Below are 25712 nucleotides of genomic sequence, written 5' to 3'. Positions count from 1 at the left end.
TATTGTTGCCTTTATGTTGCGACGGAGGGAAGACACAGTCACTCAATATGAGTGATCAGCAGACTTCGTTTATTGTACCTTACAGTCACCTTTTATGCCTTGTTATAATTAGCTCATACATATTACAAAAGTTAAGCTCATTATTGGTTAGTTGCCTAAATACCAAGTCCGCCCCTAGTTTCTCTTCTGTAGTTATCTGTTCCCACCTGTAACGTTCTTTTCCCACCGCGATCTTCCTGTTATTGTGTAACAAGAACAGCCAAGGATAGTGTATTTTTGCTTTACTTCAGATAAGCTGAGAGCGATGTGCATTTTTGTCCAGCCAGCTGGACTACGTCTATGTGACCCTTTTCAGCTAGCCAGTTATCCACACCTTTATCACTAACACAAAGCTGCAAAATAAAATGGAACCAAGCAGTCAATATACAGCAAAGTAGTTGCCCAATCCATTCATTATCCCATTCTATAAAGAATAGACACAGGGAACACATTTGGGCAGGGTTTTTTTTCCTTGGCTTTGGTGTCTGATTCTCTAATTAGTACTGTCAGACAATGTTTCAGATACAGGAATGTGGGGAAATCCTATGTCTAGACCAGAAACCTAGATCTTGAATTAAGGTTTTATAGAAACTCGAGTAAGACCAGTTAAGTCTTGTAGACTCCAATGGGCCAAGCTTGTTTGGTGACCATTTTAATACTTCATGATCAATGAAGGCAATTTTTTGCCTTTTCTATCTGTAAAGTAGTGTCTGTAGGTCTGTGGCCTGACTTTTAAGGTTAGCACCTAGATTCTAGGTTTTCTCAGGGTGTTTAGCATCTTCCTAGAGCAGGTCATGTTCATTGCTCTTTTGTTGCATCAGGCTTGTTTGGTGAAGCAACTTCTGCTCCAAGATAGGCTAAAATATTTAGCAAATGGAATAGTTTGGGATTTTATGGTTAACGTATGTGGCTTGATGATTACACTGAGGCCAGCGTGGGTTGATGTGAGAAGAAAAAGGCAAGGGTGATGTTCATGCAACAAAAATCAACAGCCCCATTCCCAGCATTTGCTCCTTGCTGTGCCTACATTCCTGGCATTCCCCTATTTGCCGCACCCACTTTATTCCTGTGCATTTCAGACAGAGGTATATAGCAAGTCAGTTCCCCTACAGCTGTCAGAACAGTCTTATGGCATTACATTTTCAGCTTGCAAGAAAATTGATCAGGGCTATCTTGAGTTACCTTCGTCTATTCCACATTCCCCATAGCAGATTGTCTGAGTTGTTTTTTGTGGGAGGAAGCATTCTGTCTTGGTTCATACATCAGGCTGCTTAAATACAACTCAGATAACACACATAGTGTTATGCTGTGTGAACTGCAGCAATATATTGCAGAATCACAATGTGAAATTTTGAGCATCTTCAGATGTGTTGAGCCAGTCAGGGTTTTGCTTTAAAAAAAAAAAAATATTGCTACAATTCTTTGAAATCAGGAAACACGTCAGAGGAAGAAAGGTGCATATTAGCAGCGTATTTTGTTACAATTATTGTGCCAGATGTCCTTTAAAAAAATAAAAATCATTGCAATGGACACAAAGTTCCTTAAATTGGCAGTTATGTATTGTAGTTTATGATCACGGATTCTCATGTCTGAGGAGAATGGGCTTAGGAACAAATGTGAAGGCTACAGAAAAGATGAAGTGAGACATCTTGGAGAGCTCTAGCAGGAAAGCTTCCTCTGCCTGCGGTTCAGCAGACTCTGAAGCTGAAGTACATGGAATGTAGGGTTAAACCACATCTTTGTAAAGAAATGGCTTACATTTCAGGTCAAGAAGGTGATCTCCCTGTGAAAAACCAGTGCTGATGAAGCAAGGACTTACTCAAGGCCAGAGGTTTCTTCTGTTAGAGCTGGGATATGATGTCAGATTCCAGCAACCACTAAGAATATTCCCACTTGTGCTCAAGGGAATTACACCCCACACCGCCCACCCCCCGTTTTATCGTTGATACTGACAGTATGTAAAGTACTCAGATGTTAGATTTTTCCTCTTGATTGATTAGAACCCTTAAGGATTTTGGCCTCATGCAACTTTGCATCAAGTTAACATCTACAAATTAAGGATCACATTTGTTCTCCACTTAACCTTGGGTTTTTCTTGTTGCAGCCTCTGTTCCACCTGAGAGAGATGATCGCTTTCTGGGCTCTTTCTGTGTCTTGCACTATCACCAGAAAGATTCTGCTATAGTTAAATTTGTTCACAATGCATGCAGAACATAGAGACCACACTAGCTCATACTGTCGTTACTGTGTCAGTTCATAAGCTTTTAACTTGTGTTTGCCGAGAGAGAACAGATATGAATCAAAGCTAGAGCAAATATTTTCTGATTATGAATCCTCTCTAAGTTCAATAGCTCTCTCAATAGTTCCTAGTTGCTCTTTTGTTTGAGGCAGAGGCCCCTGGGCTCCAATTTAGGCTCTGAGCCTGGTTTTCAAAACCACCTTTGAAGCTGCGTGTGTTGATGCTCTCAGCAAGTGGGAGTGAGAGGTCACTTCTTTATTCCTTTGAATGAAAAGAAACAGTCTAGAATATCTTCCTGGTTAGCATTTAGTTTCTTGCATCAGCCCTACAAGGAAGTACGTTTACTGCATACAGTAGCACTAAGATGGTGGCAAAAATTAGGAACATGTACACAGTATCGCTTAATACATGCCAGCTGCTCATCTGGAGAAGCAGTATGTTATGACAACACATGCTAAGGTCATGCATTTGCTGTGACAACACTAGAAAAAGTTCATCTTTAGATGACATACAGTGGGAGTTCTGAGTGCTAATAATGTAAAAGTTTCCACAATAATTAAATTCCATTGCAAGGGAACAGATATTAATGGATCATAGTTTAAAGACTGTGTCAAGATAAGGCACATACATTCACTAACTTCCATTATTAATGTTACACTTCATGTCAGTGACAGGGTATTAATACAAACATTCCAAGCAGCAATTTTTAAACTTGAGTGGCTGCTTACACAAAAATACGGTTCTTAACAAATATTTCTCTGATCTATTGATAGCAAACCCCATACATTTATTTCCCCAGACTGCTCTAAAAAGTTTAAAAAGACATCCAAAAGAAATGTCAGACACCAAGATTTTTCTTACCCTTAGTAGTACTTAAAATACTCAGAGCTAATCTTAGATTGTATTTTATCACCCCAAACTGTCATAGAAAATTCAAGCTATTCCTAGACTACAAAAAACATTTGAAATTGATCCTCTAGCAAAACAATGTCTCTGTTGCCTTTTTGACCCTTGCTTACAGCTATGCCAGGTTTTCAACTTTTGCTGTAGTGAAGCTGCCCTGTATTTGCACATTTAGTTGTGTGTTTTTCTAAAGCATTAACTTGTTTGCAAGCTGGAGGAACATGCTACATTAATTGGTTTGCAAGCAAGTATATGTCAGCAACTCCTTTATCAGGCATATCTTTCTATAAGGCTTTGATCTCTGCTATTTCTAAAATTTGATGCTTGTTTAATTTTCTAGGACTGCCCTTTTAAAGTCGGGCAGCTGCAGCCTCTTAAAGTAGCTATCATTCAACTGGCAGCTGTTATCCATATCTGGCTTTTCAAGTCCAGCTAAAAGTAGCTGCTACAACTTGTCTGAGATGATGTTATTTAACTTATAGGAGGCTTACAAAGAACTTCTAAATCCTCGTTTTGAGGTCGTACATGAAACCAGAGATTCTGTAAGCCTGTTCTAGGAACAGTACTTACTGGGGACTTGAGCCATCTTGGAATCTAGCTCAGATTTCATCAATCTTTGTGTCATCCTAGATGAATCACTTTTGCATCCTCAGAAAGAACATCTGAAACATTTGTAACATCCTCAAGTCCTATAGCTCCTTTCCTCCACCCTTTCCAATTTTTGAATTAAGTACTGGGAGAATTCACACCTTCCCCCAACACCCAGATCTGGGAAATAAGTTAAAACTCCTTAAACACAATGCTATTAGGATAAGAAAATGATCTTGCTAAGGTTTTAAACCACATATTTCATCCAAAAATAACCTCTCAGGAATCTTTATCAAGCTGCTTAAGCATTTAGAATGAGAATGTTAGTAGGCAATGTTTGCAGAACATGGTTTGTAAGCCAAATTGTATGAGGTAGCAGTATTTATTCTGATGGTATTCTGATCTTGGTATGGGTGAAACCGTGAGAGCCGCCTGCAGAGTACAGCCAGGGACATCAACTGGTGTGGTGGTTCATTTAAAAAAGAAAGTGGGTTTAATTGGAGGCTGCAAATGTGCATCTTTGTCATAAAACAAAATATCCATTATCTTTGCCTAAATTAGATACAGTCTTGGTGCAGAATAATCCTGCATTTATGTGAGCCCAGATGGGAACTCTGCAGTTTATGTCTTGATACTGTGGCACATGCTGTGCTTAGATTCCCCCTTTACAGTCTCAGCATCTTTTTGTGCATGGGGGAGTGGGGAATAACCTGTCTGGGGGCAAAAACAAAGGAACCCTGTAGCTGGCTCATCCTTTCATGGGAACCGGAGTACAGCTGTGGAAAGCCTCTGGTTCAGAAACTAGCTTTCCTCTATAGAGCTAGAAGCATTTTTTGTTCAGTGGCTTTGAGGAACTGAGGCCTGATGCTTACCTGAACAACTGTTTTACTGTATGTTGTAATTAAAGAGTATTTTCAAGCTAAAAGAATGCCAGAAGGGTCACACAGTTAAACACCTGTGCCGTCTGAATGTGGTCCTCCATGCATATTTTAATTGCTATGTGTGGTCACACTGCTGGTTTGTTTTTTTTTTTTCCTACAGCATGAGTGCCTTAAGCTCGGAAGGGACAATAGTTGCCAAGTAATGACTCTACCAGGTGTATTCTTTGCTCTCAAGAGTCTGGCGAGCAGTTCTGCACCCCTCGGTGCCTGCTCACATGCTGTGTGGGCAAGCCTGGTGTGACCTGGCGTGGAGTTTTCCATGCTAGCCACAGGTTGCTTCTGATCTGACCTGTCCCTGCCAGCTCCGTGGGGCTGCCCTGTCTTACGTCCGAGCAGAGCACGGATAAATGAGGCAAACGCTTTGCACGAACCCCGAGTGTGCTCATGGCCGCCTCCCCCGGGGGTTAGTAGTCTGAATGCGGCACAGCCCCTACGATGCTCGGGAGGGCTCGGTACCTCGGCCGCTGCCTCTCCCCCCTCGCCTCTGCACAAATCCCGCGGCGAGGCGGTGCCCGGTGTCAGCCCCGGGAAACCGGCAACCCGGCCAGTCCCGGCCCGGCCCCCGCTGCTCCCTGCCGTGCGCATGCGCGGGGCGGGCCCGCCCTCCGCCCGGGGAAGGGAGCGCGCAGGAGCTTCTCCCGGGTGGGCGGGGCGCGGCCGCGAAGGGCGGCTGACAGGGCGGCTCTCGCGAGAGTTGCTGCGGGAACGGCGGCGGCGGAGCAGGCGGCGGAGCAGGCGGCGGAGCAGGCGGCGGGCGGGGGGGGGCCCGCGGGACGGGGCCGTAGCGGCAGCCGAGGCGGCGCTGGAGGGGCGGCCGGGCCGCGTGGGGCCGGGCAGGCGGCGAGGACCCTCGGGCGGGGCGGCGCCCCCCAGCGCTGCGCGGTGAGTCCGGGGGGTGTGTATGGAGGGCGGGCGGCGCGCCGCCGATTCCCCCCCCCCAGCCCCCGCCCCGGTGCGGCGCGGGGAAGGCCCTGCCCGCCGCGGGCCTTGCCGGGGTGGGGGGCGCACGCTGAGCCCCGGCGGCTGGCGTCCCCCGGCGGCGCGGCCTGGGCCCCTGGGGTGTTCCGCTTCTCCCCGCCGTGCTCCGCAGGGCTCGCCTCAGCGCGTCCGGGGCTACGGGCCTGGGCCCGGCCCCTTCTCGGGGGTGCGGGCGCGGCGGGGCCGGGCCGGGCCGCCCGCGGGCGGGGGTCGGAGCGCGGGCCCGGGCCGCACGGGCGTTATCGGCGAGGTGGGGCGGCCCAGCTCGCTGCACTCGGGTCCCCCAGGCGGGTGTTAGCTCGGGTGGCTTCCCTCTGCCCTGCGTCTGTGGTGTGGGCTGGCGCTGGTTCGCGGGGCTCGTTTTTGATATTCCCCGGAAGAGTTCCTTAACTCCAGGCCGCTTCCAGAGGTTAAAAGGTTGTGAATGCCCAGCAGGCAGGTTAACATCCATTTCTCCAGAGGCCTTTTGGGGTCCTGCTTCAAATGTGAGTTTCTCTGAGGGGGAAGGACCTCTTTCTCCTAGTGTCTTCTTTCTCCTCTGAACTTCCTCTTGAGAGATTCAGCGTTGGTTTTGTGGGTTAAGGTTTAGCTTGGCAATATAGTTTCAAATAATCTATAGGAGACGAGGATGCAGTCTTGTTAACTCCCACAACATCTGCCTGGTACATCTCTTTTATAACCTAAAGAGAAAAATACTCTGTAGCACAGTTAATAGCTGGGAGAGCAATTAATTGATAAATATAGTGTTTAGGGAAGGTAATTCCTTGTTTTAAATATTACTAAATGCCTGTTGTTAACAGCTGAAATTTGAAGGGTCACAGGTTGTTAATCTTCTTCAAACACAATGTTGTTTGTAGTCCATTTCTGTGCAAACTTTGAATATTGAGAACTTGTGCCAAAAAAACCCTTTCAATTATCATCTCTTAGGACGATTAAGTCATGTAGTGTTTTAAGTATTTCATAATACCAGGCAAGCTTGTAACATTTAAAGCTACTTTACACAGTTTAATAAGAAAAAAAAAGTGGCAATAATGACATTTTGGCAGAGGTGAAGTTTTCTGTTAACTGATAAAATCTGATAAGTGTTATCTGTGCTTTGTGCTGTAGCTTAGTTTTGTAAGTGATATCTTGAGTTGTCCTTTGGCAAGACATGCTTAAGGAAGTTGAAATCTATTAAGCTAGTAGATCATGAGTATTATTTATGATCCCGAATGTTCTGGTTTGTATATGTTGATGATTTAATTTATATATTACCGCATTTGTTTATTATGTTATACTTCCTTATTTGGCTAATTTGAATTAGTGCTCTGCCCTTACAATTTTTTTTCCTATTCTTTTGTCTAGAGCCCTGACACTTAACATTTCTGCATGTCTTCCAGATGATGTATCCACTCATTTTTCTTTCCACCACCCTCAGTAATGTTTTGTCCTGTAACAGCTGATGAAGCTTAGGATCCGATTTTTTGCAAAATCTTCCACTGAACATACCTTCTTTCTTCCCTTGCTTTGGCTTTTCTAAACTCTCTGTTCTTCTGTTCCTGCCCATAACACTTCCCAGAAGAACAGTGAAACAGTGGAAAGAGAGCAATGAGGAAGGTCTCGCTTGCTAGAAAAAGTGCTGTTTTTAAAAGCAGTATAAAAAGCCTACCTTTGCCTCTGTGTTTTTTTAAATATCTGTTGAAAAGAATATGAGGGTTGTTTCCTGTTGGCTACAACAGGGAGGTTTGTATTTATAATTATTTATATTGCATTCTGAGCTGCAGCACTGTAGTGCTTAATAAGAATTTACTGTTATCTGCATCTGCTGCCTTTTCTTCCTCTTCCCCCCCCCCCTTTTTTTTAAGAGCAAGAGAAGTATCTTGTCACAGTAAGGCAAGAGGTGAAAAACATATTTTGAGAAATCTTAGTCATTTCTCTAGTAAGATCCTGTGAAAATTCTTGTAATGTGTCTTCATTGTATTTGTATTTTGGCTGTTATTCATTTATACCTATCTTATTCCATTTGACATCTGTGGAGCTGGGGTATTTGTATTATTTCTTGTATTATGGAGCTACAGTATTTGCAACGTCCTGTTTCACTGCCTGGCTAAAGCAGATGCCTACAGCTGTGCTCTCAGTAGGCAGAGACCTAGCACAAGCTCCTTCCCCCGTAAGCCTTTTTTCCCCCCCTTGTTCTGCAGTTGGTTTGTTTGTATTTTAATAATTGTGTGACTGACTGTCTATGCGAACTTATTAAATAGATTAGTGAACAGCAAATGCTTTTTAAGTGATGGTAAGGGAATTGGTGTTCTAAGTTTACCTTTTCTGATATTTGCTGTGTAAGTATCTTGGTTTAATATTTTCAAAGCCTTTCCCTAAATTACATGTAACTTCGGTGCCTGAACTTTAGCTACACTTTTGCCTAAAGTCATGATGGTTCTATGCTGCAGTTGTTGTTAGTATTGTTACCTAGAAACATCACTCCTTCATATGCTGACAATATATACGATGGTGGTAGTAATATGAATGTATGTTTAAAGAAAATTGTGTGATGAGTCTCTTTCATCTTGAATTGTGCTGGAAAATTTCCCAGTGTTGCACTATTGCTAAGCTTGGGGAATGCCGGTATGGTTCTTGGAAATGCTGCATCAGTTTCTCAAAGAAAGTAGTGTATTAACTCCTTCAGGTAGGAAAAAATATATAATTCTCAGATACTAATGCGGTACTGGGTAGCAATACTTGTGTGCTGCAAAGACAGGAACATTTACCAATTGGCAGTAATTTCTTTCTTTAAATGTGTCTTAAGCCTATAACATATTAAGTTGTGCAACTTTTACATTCTTAGGTTTGGAACTTAGGGTTTTCAAGCAGTGTTCCCTTAGTTGATGGTGTTTACATGCCCATATAATTATATGCATTTTCTAATGTAGCATTGTGCTGTTTGAAACACCAAAATGTTACTGCCAGTAATATTTATTTTTAAGAAGGAATGGAAACAGGTGATGTTTACCATTAAAGGTATAGGACATGTAGACAGTATGCTTGAACAAATTTTCCATTGCTTCATATGGAATCATTCACGTGGCTCTTGAATATTGCTATAATAGCAGAAAAATTTATAAATACCATCAGTTAAAAAAAACAGAGGCCGGGTTAGAAAGATGAGGAGATGGTGAACTGAACACAATAGAGGCGGCACAGGGAAAACGTTCAACGTTCCTGGCAAAGGAAGGTTATTGTTGTTGTTTGCATGTGTGGAAGACTGACATCAGAAAGCCAGATGCTTTTTCATCAGCATTGACACTAAAATTAAGTGTTCTAAAATCACCAATGTGTAGCTAAGATGACATGCTTTTTGGTTTTAGTGATATGTGTTGGTCAGAGCTTGTATCCAGTGTATTTATTGCCAGTGGTTGTGGTAGCACAGATTGTTCAGTTGTGATCTTCGTAGCTGTTGACAGCTTTGTCAGTCTTACTGACGTTTCAGTCAGTAATGCTGTGTAGGAGTACCAAAGAAAACCCCGAGCCCTGTCCACGTGGGGACTTCACTAAGCTGGTCTTCTTTTGATCAAGGTAAATCCTGTAAATAGCTCTTCTCATTCGGCCAGTTTCCTGTGATGGAATCTCCATTCTGGTGTTTGCCTCGAGCGTCATTATTCTTTACGGGGAGCCGAAGGTTGGGCAAACACGGAGCTCATGGAATATAAGCATGTTAATTGCTGAACTGCATTTATGTAAGGCAAGTTTTTCTCCAAAATGAGAAAATACTATTTGCCATCTGTTGCCTTTGCATGTGGCAGGGCTCTTTCTGGGCCATAACCGCAGAGACTGAATTAGCAGGTGCGTGGGTTCGCTGCTGTATGTCAGATCTCTTCTCTCTTGAATTGTTATTGACAAGTACCAGCTTTCCGCTGGTTCCGCAGGGGGGTGTTGGTTTTTAACTGATAGACTGTCTTGACTTTTTTCTGATCCCTTACCTTCTCCGCTATCAAGTTGGATTAAATCCTTCCTATTCTAACCCAAGATCCAGATTTAAGCCTTTTCAGCGGTTTTGGTGTGTCTATGTATGCCTTGCCAGGTCTGATGTCGTTTCTTCTCTGGGCCCATAAAGATACGCAAACTTGCTGATTTTCATGCTGTGCTTAGGAAGATGTATTTTTTTGTGTGTTCTGCTGCTGGAGATGCTGGAATTTCAGGATGGTTGCTTTTATGTTAGCGTGAGCTCAAACTTTCGTCTCAGTGTAATGCTATTTTCGGACGCTTTGTGCTCAGCATTCCAAGAAAGTTCTGTTACAGAGGACCCGCAGAAGCGTCCTCTGCCTCGTCTGGCTTAACCGTGGATGGGAGCTGCGGGAGCGGAGAGCCCCGAGCGCCGGGGCGGGCTGCGCCCCCTTCCCCGCGCCGCCTGTGGCCGGGAGGGCCGGTGCTGCCGGCGCTTCGCCCCGCGGCCCGGCCCCGCTGCCGTCCGCCCGTACCCGCCCGGTGCGGTGCCCGGGGTCCGCCCGGCTGGATCGGCTTCCCGCAGGGGCGGGAGCGGGAGGCCGTGCCCTCCCGGGCTGCGGCGCCGCGGGGCCTCCGCCCGGCTCCGCCGCGGGCAGCGGGGCGCGGGGCCGGCGGGCTGCGGCGGGGCGGGCGGCTCCTCCCGCCCCCGGGGCCGGCGGGGCGCCCATTGGCCGCGGGCCGTGTCACTCGGGCGGGACGGGCCTGGGCGAGCGGCGGCGGGAGGAAGCGGCGGCCGCGCCGCGCCGGGCGGAGGGAGCGGCCCTGGGCGCGGCCCCGGCCATCGATCCGTGCCACTTCCCCTAATGGCCCGTCTCTTCCTCCTCCTCCCCCTCCCCTAGGGCGGATCGTCCCCCGGCCTCCCTGTATGTGAGAGACGGGGCCGGCGCCTCGGACGGAGCCGGGCCGCGGCAGGGCTGAGCCGGGCCGCCGCGGGACGAGCCTCCGGAGGCTTCGGGAGCGCTTCCTTCCCAGCGCCCGACCGCCGAGCGGCAGCCCCAGCATGGAAGCCATCGCCAAGTACGACTTCAAAGCCACCGCGGATGACGAGCTGAGCTTCAAACGGGGGGATATCCTTAAGGTAAGCGGGCTCGGCAGTTCCCTCTCTCGCCCCGGGCTCTTCAGCTTCTCTCTGAGCCTCTTCCTGGCCGTCGGACCCGACCCTCTTTGAGTCCCCAGAGAACGCCATCTCCTTTTAACAGGGTACCTCATGACCTCCTCGATTCCAGCCTGACCTTTTTAAGAGCAGGAGAGGCTGTTTTGCTTCTGTGTTAAGCATGCGTCCCAAAGTCCATCGTTCGTCTCTTGTGAGATTGGAATATTTGAAAACTTTGCTGTAAACATGCTAACAAATAAGCAGAAGTATAAGATAATCTCTACACTGAATTCCCTTCTATGAGAGGAAACCCCGAAAGTAATCAAGATCAATTTGGTATTCCTTTCCTTTGCCTCCTGCCAAGGATTCCAATATCAAAGAACAATGATTAGATTATTTCTCAGTAGATAATCTTTTAGCATCAGGCTGTCAAATATTGGTGCTGAGTTTTATCTTCAGTTGTGATGAACTCGAGTGATAAACTTGTGGCTGAATATTTAATGGATCTGTGCAGATCTAAGTGTATGTTGGAGTGCATTACAGGAATTTAGTTTGAGGGTTCTTTCAAATATATCAAAGGCTTTTTAGGCTTCATCTTGGCTGTAGTAAAGGAATCTGAAAAATATTTGCATTTCTAAAACTTCACTTAAAAAAACTGGATGCACAGAACAAGACAAAAATTTTATTTCAAGAGGGCAGTAAAATATAAAAATCCATAGTGATTTGGCCATAGTGAAGCTCTGAGCTTTGTTGTTTCCAAGTAATAAGAGCTGTATTGTAGAATGTCTTATTGGAGTTTCACTCAGTGTTTCTCCATAAATGTGTAAGATGTGCTTTACCTTCCTAGTGTGATGTATTTAATACTAAAGTATTTTAAGCTGCTGCTTTCTAAAATGCTTCGAGTAGAAACTGTTTTGAGAGGTGCCTGTCCTGCAGATGTAAGGCTGTAACTTTGTGTATGCTGACAAATAAAATCCTGCAGACCTCAATGGGATTACTCATCTGCTCAAAATTTTTGCTAGGCAAGGGCTTGATTTTAACTACTATTTTAAGATAAGTTGGAAAAAACAACCTCTATGTGTAAACTTAGTATGTGGGTTTCTATAGCTGATACTTCAGTAACATAACTGTGACTTTGTTAAAAGTGCAGTAATGCTGTGTGGCCATCAACAGATAAAGGTTGCAACAATGTATCCTGCTCTGAGATTGTTAACTTTATAATCGCATCTGTATATACCCTACACATCCCTGGCCCGTAACTGGCCTAAAAATGCGTTAGACACGTACACCTCAATTCCAGTGTTTATGTAAATTACCAGAATATTTCCTTTTGCTGTCTTTAAACATTAGAGACTGTCAGAATCTTAGAAGTCTTCTGTGGTAACCTGGCATTTATTTTTCTTGACCTGAGCTGTATTCTTCAATTTTGGGCTACCTGCTAGCCACCCTCAGCTTTTATAGTATATTTGAAGTAGAGCACAGCTGAAGTCAGCTTGTAGAAAATGCTGAACAGGAAGGAAAAATTAAGTATAATTAAATATAGTTTATTTTAAAGTGTATTCTTAATTATTTTCATCTAATTTGGTATAGAAGTTTGCTGAAGTACATGAAAAAATGTCTTGTAAAATTTGCATTTGTTTAAAAGTATTTTCTTCTCTAAGAATTAAAGGAAAAATAACTGGGTTTAGACTCTTGAAAGTTTAGTCTGTGTTAAAACTCTTACAACTGCACACAGTGGCTGATAGTAAGATGTTCTTGAGTCCTAGCCGCTTAATGTCATCCTATATATACACATTTTGTATGAATACAAGAATAGAAACTTGGTGGTATGTATGCCATTACACTACGTTAATAACTGTATTTTTCCGGGAATACAGGGAGGAATTTTCATACTGTACACAAAACCTAGGCTGACACTTCCTCAAAGCGTTGATTAACAGTTCTTCAAACCGTCTTTCATTTCAGCTCATATTCTGAAAATGCGTACAAATTTTACATACTTGCCTCATAGATGAGTAAACTGAGTCATGGAAATGGTAGATTGCTCAAGTTTATCACTAAGGCTAGGGAAACTCCAAGAGTTTCAGGAATCCTTCTGCATGTAATTGAGATGAGTTCAGTGCAGCATAAGGTTCACTATCTAAAAGTGGCAACTTTCAGACAAATAAGCCAAAACCAATTAGAATTGTTACACTTCACTTTACTCAAACTGACAAACTTCTGTGGTGCTTTGTCATTTTGAAAGCCTGGTTCACTTCAAATGTGTTTCAGGTTGTGGAAATTTATTTCCACCAGAAGTGCCAGATCTGTTTTGTTAGTACTTTGCTCATGACTGAGAAATCTCGGGATATCCCATTCATGGGCCTCACGTGATCAGTCTTATTAATCAGGTCAATCCCGCTGCCCTTGAATGAATCTGGAAGAAAAAATAAACTTGTAACATGTTGAATGCATCTGCATGCTTCACTCCTTCAGTATCCCACGCTGAGGTGTACATGTAACTTGACATGTAGTGAAGACTTTAAACAGAGCTACCAGACACCTGTCTTGATGGACCTCCAAGTTAAGTCAAGTTAGTTTGATGGCATGTATGATGCCAGTAAAGGATTGTTTTGTAGCAAAACATTATGCCTTGGCCACACTAAGGAGAGAACAAAATCTCTAATGCTTTAATTCCCACTCCTTGGAAATTTGTGTTTCTCTTTGTGGCGAGAGAAGGCAAAGATGCACACTATCTGACTGCCTCTGATTTCAGCAGATAACTTGCCTATGATGTCAGTGCCATTACTGCTGCATACCCACGTATTCGGGACTCGACTGAATAGGATTTGAACTGTAGCCATTAAGCTGGTTGTTAGTAATCTTATGGCTGGTTTCCAAAAATGAGTGAAGATAGCTGACCTTTGGCTTGCAATTGTAAAACAGCTGAGTGAAGAGGAAAAGTGTTCTTGGCCTTCTCTTTTTGTGGGCACTATATGGTAAAAGCTGCTTCTATGATTTTCATAATGCTGGCAGTACGCTGGATCCCCTTTCATGTCGTGATTCTATAGCAGTTTGTGGTATTGCCCATTCATGAGCTGCAAAGTGACAACTTGCTTTAAACTTTTAAAATACACTTAATACTTCTTGCCAAGCCTTTTCCAGAGAAAGGAAAGGTTGCTGTGTCCTTCTGTGTCTTCCGGTTACAGTACAGTGCTGCAGCTCTCAACTGGTGCTTGCTTCACAAAAATTTGTTGTGACTGGGCATACTGTTAGGGGTATGAGGATAGCCTGTCCTGTTACTTGAAAAAGTAAAAAAAAAAAAAAAAAAAGAAAAACACCAAAAAACCCAACAAAAAAACCAAGCGATTCCTCCTTGAAATTTTGATTTACTGTTTTTCACTTTGAGTAGTTGATGGTTGCCATGATGATTTTTCAGTCTTTTTTTCCCCTTTCACTTGCTGTATTTATTGAAGTTGGGAGTAGTTGACTCCAGTCTCTGTATTTGTTAGTCAGGTTTTATGTCCCCAAAAACTATTGTATTTCTAGCAGCTTCTGGTTTTGTTGGCCTTTTGCTATCTGGCAAGTATCCAGACCTAAAGTGTGCTAATACTTGCTGGTGGTTTGGCAGGAGCTGGGGGTGAAGGAGAGAGGAGAGACAAAAAAATCGTTCTTTCTCTCATCTCATCATTATTTCTTTTCTCTATTCCTCCTACACCTAATCTGAAGTGTACAGTTAATACTGTGGTGCTCTAATAACCCTTTCTGCATGGTTAATACAGAAGCACTAAACATATTCATGAATATCTTGAATGTTAGAATTGTGGGTTTTTTGAAAACTACAGACCACTGCTCCATTTCCTCTTTTTCCTTCTTCTGTTGCAGGGTTGGGGCATATCTGGAAAGTGATCTTCTGAAGAGCTGAATAAGTTCCTAATTCCAGTAGTTGACAGCATAATTAATTCAGGGGCACCTACAGATAGTTTTTGAGTAAAATTATTCAGATGGTGTTTTAAATAGAGGGCTGTTGTTTTTAATTTGAAGGTTTTCGCTTGTGTGTTTCACAGAAACCAGCTTCCTTGTATGCTAGAGGAAGGATTTCCTTGATAGGATTTTGATCACCTGACATTTTCGTTCAGCAAAATCAAGATTTTTCTTCCTACTATGATCGTACACTTGACAGTCATGGCAGGTTCTGTTCACGTGATTGTTTGCTACCAGACTTATTTTCTTTCTGTCAGCCTTTAAGAGGATTGAGTGTTTGCAAACAGTTGATGCTGAGATGGCATTTTCAGTTCCTGCATGAAAACCATTTTTCTGTGTCTGGATACAGTGAAACAGTTTTGCATAGAGGGAGGAGTATGATAAAAATTGGGAGCATGGTCTCCCTTCTCTTCTTCCTCCTCCCTTGTCTTTGAATTCATCTGCATTGGCTTCTGCGTCGTGGTGTCTGTACTAGAGAACAGAAATTCACAGCTCGCAAAGACTTTTCCTCTGTGAAATCATCTTCACTCATCCTTTTTCTCCCTTCCTTACACACCACCTTCATCTTCCCTCATATTTTTTTAAGGAGGTGGACTCAGTGAGGTCTTGATGATCTTAGTGTGTGAGAAACATTTTTCTGAATTAATGATTCGGACACATGGCAAGCGCTGCATGCTTTATAGTGAAATAGGCCAAGTATTAAAACGGGTTCCCCAGAGAAGCTGTGGAATCCCCATCCTTGGAGATACGCAGACAAGTCCCCAAGCATTCTGATCTAATTAGACTTGTTTGCAGCAGGAGGATGGGTTGAGTGACTTCCAGAGGCCCTTTCAACCTATGTTATTCCATGACTTAGCTGTGAGTGGCAACTCTGTTCTATGGGAGGGTTGATTTGTAAAGGTGCACTTACGTCATTTTCCAGCCTTGAATGAAGATATTTGTCATCAATATGTGATCGATATTGCAGTCTAAGAAAACATCAGAAAATTACAGAGACTCATAAACTCTTATGGCAAGTACAGTTATTTTAAAGGTAATTGATTTGGCATCCTGGCAGTGGAGATCAGTGTTACAAGGAGTTGCTGCTGTAAGAGGTTGCATTCTTCTAATCTACCCAACTATTCAGTGCCTGTGTTTTTGGTATGAACTTCACAAATACTGTTCCTCTTAAGTATGATACTAATCTGAAGATGGGATGTGTTTTATTAGCTGACTTCTCTAGGCATGGCGGGGGGAAGTGTTGTGGGAAGGAACTACCTAACCTCTGCAAGGTGTGTGTGCCCCAAAAAGAGAACACTCGTGTTCTGTTTTTGTTAAAGAGCTTGGACCTCCTTGGAGCAAGATTGCATTGCTGAAGGTGTCTCTGTGCAGAAGACCTAAATATGGAATATTCCAGACTGAAGGTGTAAAGTAGTCTTCACAAGCAAGAGTAAACACATTCCTCCTTGAAAATGCCGTCTTTGTTTTTATTTAGTAGCTGTTTGTGATGATTATTTAAACTTGTCACTGAGAGCAAAGAAAAATTAGCTCGTGAGCGGTGTGCTACCTGAAGCCTGCTGGAGTTATGAATATCAAACAAGACACTGATTAAAGCTAGTGGTGTGGTCAGCTCAGCTAATTTTATTATATTGACTTAACATGTGTTCCATTCTGTTATAACGAGGGGAGATTATGCTAATTTGAAGCTCCAGCTGCCTTTTGCCAATTTAGTGGAAATGCTATTGTTACAGCTTCTCTGCGAGGTCCAGCTTTTGATAGGACTGGTGTGACAGACTTCTGAAAAGCATTAGCAAAGACACATCAGCAAATCAAATTTTGGCTTGTTAAATTACTTATCTGCTTTGTTCAACATGCGTGTCAAACTGCAACCAATATGATGTGCTTTTGTTTTTATTTACTGCCAACACAAAAATTTCATGTTTCCTCTTTGGTTCAGTGACATTTCTGTCATGATAACTACATGATGAGGGAATGTCTGAGAATTTCAGTTCAGTAAAATCTGTTATTTTGAGGGACATCTCAGGTGTTAAACAGACTAACTTTGATTTAGTTGGGTTTTTTAAAGTGAAAATGGTAGAAGTTTGATCACGGTTGGGGGAAGAAAGAGAGATTATGATTTATAGTAGCATGTATGAAAGATTGAGTGTCATAAATATAGTATTCATAGTTTTCCAGTCTCTGTGCAGAGCCCTGCTAACTGGGGGAGGAGAAAGAATCCTGTTTGTAGTGAAATTCAGACTTTTCTGATTTCTCACTATAATCAATAAAGATCCAACTAAGCGAGGGGAGATAAGGAATCCAATTTGTCTGTGTACAGCTCAGCCTAACCTAAGCGGTGAACTGTATGACCCCTTGGTAAAATCCCTTGTGATTTAAAGTTGCCAGTGGCTATATACCAGAAATCAATAACTAAAGCCTAAACCTCAGGAAAAAATGCGCTGGGCAGAACTAATTCTATTTCTTTGAAAACGAAAGAAAATTAAACATCAGTCCCCTAACAACACTGGAACCAAAAATGTCATAAACTCACATTGAGCAAAAAGGAAATGTAATTTACAAAACCTGATGAATTTTACAATATTAGTCTAAACCGGAAGAACTACGAAAGATAACATTAGGACATGTTCACAATTGCTCTGAGACTCAACTGTTGTGTTAATTTAAGGCTCTTATACCGATGATGCCAGGTTTCTATACTTAACTTGCTTGGTTACCTCTAAATCAAAACTTTTGCTGAATTTTTAATAATGTTATTTATTTATATCTTGAAAGGTTTGAAAAATCAAAGCTAGTTCTAGAACCATAACAACAAACAACTTTAAAACATCCAAACACACACCCCTATCCACACCCCCCCACCCCCCCCAAAAAGGAAAAAAAAAAAAAAAAAAAGGCACATTTAAAGCCAGTCATGTAATGGGAATCAGCGAAGGATATCTATAAAAAAACATACATGAACTAGTTGAGATTAGTTTTGTTTGTGTTTTTCCTGTGTGACTGTGTATGTAGTATCACATTTCTTCTGGGCTGTGGTGTTGAGTTGCAAAATGTCCTTTCCAGGTGTGACAGCAGAGTGTCGTTAAAGCAGTAAGCAGAACTGCTGCACCTCTCTGCGCAGAGGTTTATGGGTATGTCTGCACTATGTAGTCAAGAGATGGGACTGTATCTTCTGTAGCTATATGCAAGCTAACTTTCAGGTAGTTGAAGTAACGATAACCACATTATGGGATTCAACATGATTCACAAAACTTAGACAGGACTCTGAATGAATACCTACCCCGTGCTTAGTGCTTAGTTCAGGGTGCCCGAGCTAGGTACTCTGGAGGTCTTAATTAGCAAGATGCTGGCAACAGATAAGCCTATTTCCCTTCTTCCCTGCTGCCCTCACTCCCTTCTTTCAGTGCTGGTGGGATAGGTGCCAGCTGGAGAGATGAAGCTGTGACTTGTGAATGTAACGTTCAAGTAGAAAAATGACCAGGGAAATGCATTTACTCTTCCTCTGATTGACTTAGAAACAGAGCTTTTGTGTAGTAATCCATTTCACTGGGTCACTAGTGAAAAAGAGGTGGTAGGTCTCAATGTTTTGTTACTTTACTTGCTTTATTTAGCATTTTGTTAGGAAAGCTGCCTTTGATTTCTGTAATTTCCAGTTTTCTCTGAAAATTCTGTTACATTCAAAATGCAAATGAGTAGGTGACTTGTATGCCCTCTGCATTTCTATGCTGATCGGCAAACTGATACTGCAGTAGTTTAATACACGAGTTCTTATCTGCAGCTTGATCCCACTGCTGTTCTTGCTCCGTCATTTCCTTTGCTCAGCCCTGCAGTGGCAGTTCTTGTTATCTCCCAAGCTGGGCAAACATCAGTGACTAGAACGTACACAAGGAAGTAAAAATGTGGGGTTTAGATGCTTTGGGTCTTGGGAGAGAAAACAGGGTAGGAGAATACTGTCTGTGATTTGGGGGGGTGAGGGAGGCGCCACGTTAGCTGCAGCATGGGGAAGGCTGTATTTCCTTCAAAGATCTGTATCTTTCTCAGATGGAACGGCAGCATTGTCCATGTCAATCTGTCAAGCTTCAGGCTGCACTTTGTTTGTCACATTCTAGGCTCATGCCCTGTTGCAAAGTATTTAAAGCGCTGTTCATGAGTGGCACATGCCTTCAACTTTGAAGTCAATCTTGTAACACCTCATAAGAGTAGGTGTTCAAATGGAGTGGAAGAACGGTTGTGAAGCAGACTGTCTGCGGTGAACTGAACTTGTTCCCATGTCTGATATGCATGATTGGTGCCACCATCTGACAACTCAAGTGAGAATTGGTTTAACAAACTTAAGAGTGTGTTTTTTCATGGTGACATGTGCTGAACACATGGGGTTGTACAGCTGAGCTCTAATAGAGCAAAAAGTGAACTGGCAGTCTCCAAAACTGCTCATGATAATTATTTTTAGGCTATTTATTATATTCCTGAAACCCAGATGCTACTCTACAATACTTCCTGATTAGTTACTAGATGCATCTGAAATTTGCATTTTAAATGGTTGTGTTCATAATTTTCTTCAGCCTGTATTTCTCTCTTTAGTAAAAGAATAGCGTTTTTCTATGGATACTAAATAAAAGCCCGTGTAAAAAAATGTCTTAAATGTCTTGAAGAGCCTAAAAGGCTTTTTTCCCCCTCAAGGAATGTTTGCTCACTTGAGTTTCTGTACCTGATCTTGAATCCTATTGTCTCCAATTGTTTGAGGTTGTGAAAACAAGTAGACGGTCCTGTTATTGAAGATTCATCAAATCAGGGTTTTTTTGATCCCATGGGGACAGGTCAGCATGGTGACTGGAATAAGGCGAAAGTTAGGACAGCTATTTTTGTCTAGGAAGTAGATTGTCAGCCTCTGTAGAGTAATTTATAATTGTGATGTTCAAACATTACTGACCTTTATAAATAAAATATAGAAAGGGAAAACAGAGTAAATTTATTCTGTTTGTACCTGCTGAATTTAGCTTCTTTGCATGCATTCATGTCAGTATGCACGCTTTGTCGTGAGCTGTGTGTTGGCTCCACTGCAGCTGGACCTCATGCAGAGAGCAGAAAGCCTTTTTTTCAGTTCAGCTGAACTGTAATTATACTGTGTAGTCTCTAAAACCTCTTATTTAAATAATTTGTCTCTGGAATTCATGCTTTCTGCATTGAGCCAGTGTACTTCTTGCTCTAACTTGTACTAAAACTCTACAGGTTTACATGTGGAGGAAAAAATAAAAGTGCTGCTGTTATGCAAAATTGTTTCCCTTGGGAGGAAGGGGGGGAATTCTTCATGAGTTATGTATGAGCCAGCAGGTTCCACTAATCATAGCAGCTCTGCTAGTGCAGAAGACTTGTGGTCTAAGCTAGTCAGCCTTCTGGTTTGTGAGAAATTGGCACAAAATTTTAAACTCTTGCAACTCTTGCTGAGCTTGAGTAAGTTTTTCCATTATAAATCCTTATGTGCAGTCAAATTTTGAGTATTCTTTTGTTACCTACACTTCTTTAGCATAAATATGAAAATGATATTTTAAACATTTGATCTGGCTTTTACTTTCTGCTGTTAACAGTAGGTTATGGTCTGCTTGGAAAGAGCTATGCTTAGATTCCCGTTTTAAGTATTTCTTTCAGAATACTAGGAAGGATTTTAAGCTGCAGAAGTCTGCATCTTTGCTAGTTCCTCTAGAAAATCTAACACTTAAGAGGTGATTTCCCTGAGCTACTGTGTAATTTGGGTCTTGTTCTCTAGTCTTTACTGCTACTGGGGACGTAACTCATCAGGGAAAACTCCCAAATTCTTTGTAGGGGTTGAGGGGAAGCAAACAAGTGCTCAAAGTGTGTCCTGCAGTTGCAGAGGAAGGAAAGAAACAAATACAAGAAGGAAAATGAGGAGGAAGTGGCAGCCATAATGAAGACAAGTGTAATGAAAACTTCTAAAGGTGAAATTTAGCATTTGAAATGTTTTTCCCTACCTTCCCTTCAAACAGTGCTTTGAATTTTGGTGAAATAAACATCAGCTTGACAAACGTGCTTTGCTCAGGCAATATCAGGAAAACCTGTTGTGCATATATTCCACAGGTAAATTTTATGTTTCTGTAATGTTTGGAGTCTCCTTGAAGAATACTGTGTTAAGATGTATCCTTAGTGCTGGAAGTGATAAAGCATGGGCTGGCAATTCAGGCTTTCTTCTGACCTCTGGAAAGGAGGAAGCAGAATTGCTTCTGCTTCCTCCTTGCCTTCGCTTCTGTCCTTATTTCTTAGAATATATTTTGCACCAACGCATCTGCCCTACCTCTAATGAAACTACAGTTTGTCAAAAATGGATGTGTGGATTTGTCTGACCGTTTGTACCAGGGTGCTTAAACTTTCTTCCAGCATCAAGCTGTCTTGATGTTTCCTTAGTCCTTAGCAGGAAGTGATACTTTCCTCAGTTTTTTTCCTGAAAATTGCCTTTTGGGTTAAAAGTGTAACTTGCTCTCTGCCAGGATGGATAGGTGAAGACTGTTGTGGCTCTACCCAGACCGAAGCTAACAACTCTCTTTACAGGGTCGCGTAAACCAGAGATAACCAAAGTGATTACAAGTTGACCCGGCTTTCCTGGCTTCCACCCCTTCCTTTACAGCTTGTTATGTCTGGAAATCTTGCAAGCTGTTACCTTCACTAAGTTTATTTAGGTAGTGTAAAAAGGAAGAGCATAGGTAAAAAGAGGCTTCTGATGTTTCTGTAAGCTATCTTGAGCTTTCTTTTCCTTGAAAAGCTTGTGTTTAATTCCACCTGTCTCTCAATTACAAACATGTGCATGGTGCTACAGTAAGATTAGAGACACTGTTGATGCTCTTTGCATTGTAAGTTTCCCATAAAACTTTTTTGCCGAGAAGAATCATTATTTCTAACTTTCAAAAAAGCTGGTTATAAACATAAGGCAATGGGCTGACAAAAGAGCGACTCTACAGTCTGGTCAGCTACTGAAATCTACCCATGGGTGACTTATGTGACTTGCAGATCAGCATTCTGTGGCAGTGTCTGAACTACCCCACGAGGGTGTAGTTGTAGAACTTTTCAGGGTCCCTCGTTTAAAGTCCTCACAAAGCAAGTAAGATTATACCATTTTCTTATTTTGCTTTGAGTCTAACAGGATTTAGCTGTGTTTGCTCAGAATTGCAGTCCAAAATGAGAAGTCTAGCAATACCTAATCAAACTCATAAAACCACCTGTTTTCCCTCAGTTGTGGTCCCCAAAACTGATTTGGGAGGGGGGCATCATCCAGATGAGTGGAGCTAGCTCTCATGTCCTAATGCAGGGAACAAGTAACGTCACTGGCATGTGCTTAAGGCTTTCCTAGCGCTATCACAGACAGATTGGAGCTGACCTTTTACGTGGCCCCTGTACAGTGTGGCCAACTCCCGGTATTAGTCAGCTTTCTCCTACTCACTGTTCATCACCACAGATAACGTTATTATACCTTTATAATGGATTATGCTTCAGGCTTTTTCCTACGGAAGGAACTTCTACCTTCCATAATGTTAAAATACTGTCCCGTATCATTCTGGGAGCAGTTCCCACCTGAAGTTAATTACATACAATCTTAATGAGTAAAAGTAATAGAAAACTTTACACATATAATGTTCCTCTGTTCTTCTCTGAATATCTTTACTATTTCCCGTTAAAGACTGGGCTATAGTTGGACCTCTTGAGTGCTGGCTATATTGGGTGAGACATTTAGCACTGGCCATCACCTTCCTCCTTGTAGAAGGTTTTGGCTTCCTTTAGTCGCTTACGTTTTAGTGACTTTCTCAGCTGCAGGCTGTGCCTGGACTATTGTATTGGTGATGGCCACACCTATGCATCTTTCTAAACCCATTTTGAGTCAATCTGTACATTATAGCATTAAATTCTCATAATGTAAACATGCACTGTGTGGAAAAAAGTTACTCCTTTATTGGTTTGAGACTTGCTCCCTGGGAATTTTATTGACCTTCCCCGTGCGCGCCACCCCCACCCCCCCCCGAATAATTTGCAAATGTCCTCTTGTCTTTGCCACTGTTCTACCTGTTTTACTCAGAAGGAAGGTGGAAGTCTGATCTATAGTGTAAAAAACATTCCATACTTTGATTTATCCTTGTTCCATTCTCAAATTCTAGTTCATTTTAACATTTCTTGAGATGGGTTGAATGTAGGTATTCAAAGTATTCAGGGACTGACACAGAACAGATTTACAGGTCAAAATACTTGTTTTGGTTCTTTCTTAATAGATTATAGGTAATGTTTTTCTAATTTGTTTTCAGATTACCACCTCCATGATTCCAGAATGTTTGCTGAGGAGGAATAATATGTTTAGAACCTACAGCTTCATATGGTTATAGTACTTTGGGGTTTTCAGTTGTGTTTTTCCTCATGTGTGTTATTTTGTGTATTGTATTTAATCTGACATTTATCACTTGGTCTTTTAGTATTAAAAGTTACTTGTGCAACTCATGAATTTTAAAGTTTGAATACACTTAGTGTCTTGGCAAACTTTGCCGCTTCACCCCTCTGTCGCCTTCTCGGATCGGTCATAACAGCGCAGCCCCTGCTGGGGTCCCACAGCCTCCCTCTATGGACACTGACCCCTGGGTTTCCGTGTTAACCTTCTGTTAAGCCGCTGGGAAGGGGGGTGTCCTCTGTTGTTGAGTACGTTTGTGGAGATAAGTAGCCAAAAGCAGGAGTTGTTTTTTTTAAATGAAGCAACCCACGTAAAACCTAGAAAAGCCTGAGTCTTGGCCTTGCAGATATTCTAGTTTATCTCAATTAGTGATTCATCTGTCTTCTATATGGAGTTACATTTTTTTTGTTCTCTCTTGCCACTGATTAAATGAAGGTCTGAGGTGAAGACTGCTTTTTGCTTTTATAGCTTTGCCAGAAGAGCCCAGCTTCCAAACAGCTGCTTGAAAGTCAACTTAATTGGATAGCTGTATTTCAAGGGAGGTTTTATGTCTGCGTACTAGCAATATTGCTGCAAACCAGCTGGGACCAACTGGCATCTGTCATGGTACAAGTTATGTATGTAATATCTTTAGATAAGGCCTGATCCTGGTTTGTGAGTACATTTGTGAGAAGGCTTCCACATACTGAGATCTTTCCAGAACTCCACTTTTGCGAAAGCTTTTGAATGCGTTCATGCTAACGCATGGTCTAAAAATCCTTTTTTTTTTTTTTTTTTTTTTTTTTTTTTGTAGGAATGATTGACCCTTTGTCAGGGCCCTGGGGGGAGTTTTTTGTGGCCAAGGCATTGATCTCCTGATTGGAATCTCTGGGTAAGGGAGAGTTTTAGTGCCTTAGCTTTTACTGAGACTTACAATGGAGATATTGTGCTACTATAATGTACTTGGGAGCTTAAAATTAGTCTGTGGTCAAATAATATACCCTAGGGTGTCGGTGACCTGCATTATGATATCCCTTCCAGGTTATTACAATGGAGCCATAACGAGTTCTATTCTTGTTTTAATTTGTTCTTGACCTGGAACATTTCTTCTAATTTGAGACACTAATTAGGAGATGGTTTTAGTTATCTCTGATCTTTTCTGTAAAGAATTTGGTGCCTCAGCTGTCTTGACTTTAGGATTCTGGAGCAAGTTGCTGCTTTTGGCATTCACTATCTGCATTTCTGCATTATTCATGTAAGGAGATTCTTTGATTTTTTTCGGTTTTGCCTGTAAGCCAAGAAAGCAGCAATAGACTTTCTTGTAGAGATTGCTGGTGTTTCTAATAATATGTTGCGTTGGGAAAAAAAAAAGGGGGGGGAAAAAAGGAAAGGAAAAAAGCATGTATCAGTATTTATCAGTTTTATATTTCTCTGTTCCTCTGAGATATTGTAGGTAGCACATCTTTTTAAATTTAAAAAATTATTCCTGTATTAGTATACTGTTTTTCTTCCTAATCCTGAGTAACTTTGAACAGGTGTTTCTTTTCCCAATCCATGTGATAGTGGGCTACAATGACTGTTGTAGGCTCAGTCTCTTGAATATGCAAAGTTCTCCCACTCGAACTTGGTGTGAGCAAGTTCTATTTAAATGTTTTCATTTCCTTTTATGGAGGGAATTGACCATGAACTAATGCGATTGTGTTAGCTCTGAAGTAAAAGAGGAACTTCATAATGTAAGGGGAATTTCTTTAAAGCATCACTTTGACATACAGACACTGCCTCCCCCCCCCCTTTTTTTTTTTTACATGCTACTCGCTTTCCCCTCTCCCCTCCCCTACAGTGTGTAATTCAGAAGTTTACTTTCAGTAATCCCCCACAACAGTGGTTTTGGGCGTTTTCTGATGTAGAATGCAAATCAAACTTGGTTTGGAGTTCTCGGGCCTTGCACTTTTCCAGTTTGTCAGACTAGGAACATTGTTTTTACACTGGAATGAGTATATGTTAACAGACCATCAGGCAGCTCTCTGGCATGCATGTAGTCCTTACTGTATGGTGGTCATCTTTCCTTCTTCTTTTTCAAAAGAGGAGGTTATTGTTATCTTTCTGCTTTTTGCCATTCATAATGGCATTCCCTATGGGGTTCTTTTTGGGGTTAATGTTGGCCATTTAGTTCTAATAGCTTTCCTTGTTTTAAAGGAATGATCCTTATTCTTCAACATCTAATTCCTTGTTTATAGTTCAGACATCCTTCTCTCCAACTCTTCACTCTGTCATTAGTTATCAAAGCATGTTCTTTTTTCAGTCTACCTAGGAGTGCATATTTTTACAGGCTCTGGCAGGGTGTGTGTTTTTGTTTTCTTTTTGAAAGGCTAATCTTTCCTATTTTGCCATAAATTGTTGGCTTGTTATGGTTAAATTGAGGCCATTGTAATTCTGAATTTTGTTGTTCCAACCTTGTGAGTACAGAATTCTGTGTGTTTCATTCTGGTTCTTCAGAAATTGAGCCATAATGTGATGATGAGTCTGGATGAAGAAAGAAAAAAGGATTAGTGTTGGAATGAATCAACACTTTTA

The 25712-nt window shown here is 42.0% G+C and overlaps 1 protein-coding gene across 3 annotated transcripts in view; it reads left to right on the top strand.

Annotated features, from left to right (window-relative positions):
- The window catches only part of GRB2 (growth factor receptor bound protein 2), a 61985-nt gene that overhangs the window by 3819 nt on the left and 32454 nt on the right, over window positions 1-25712 (top strand). Inside the window, exons 1-2 of one of the 3 annotated variants that reach the window (XM_037408158.1) lie at window positions 5453-5592; window positions 10509-10747. The exons of 1 other annotated variant lie outside the window; for it this stretch is intronic. In XM_037408158.1, the coding sequence (XP_037264055.1) occupies window positions 10670-10747 (78 nt within the window). In that variant the 5' untranslated portion in view covers window positions 5453-5592; window positions 10509-10669. Of the gene's footprint in view, window positions 1-5452; window positions 5593-10508; window positions 10748-25712 lie in introns of those variants that run through there. One more of the 3 variants, XM_037408150.1, reaches the window with a different exon arrangement.

This window comes from Falco rusticolus, chromosome 1 (genome assembly GCF_015220075.1).
Source record: "Falco rusticolus isolate bFalRus1 chromosome 1, bFalRus1.pri, whole genome shotgun sequence".
In the NCBI taxonomy this organism is placed as follows: domain Eukaryota; kingdom Metazoa; phylum Chordata; class Aves; order Falconiformes; family Falconidae; genus Falco; species Falco rusticolus.
Note: the sequence above shows the minus strand (reverse complement) of the source record. Positions and strands in the feature narration are given on the sequence as shown.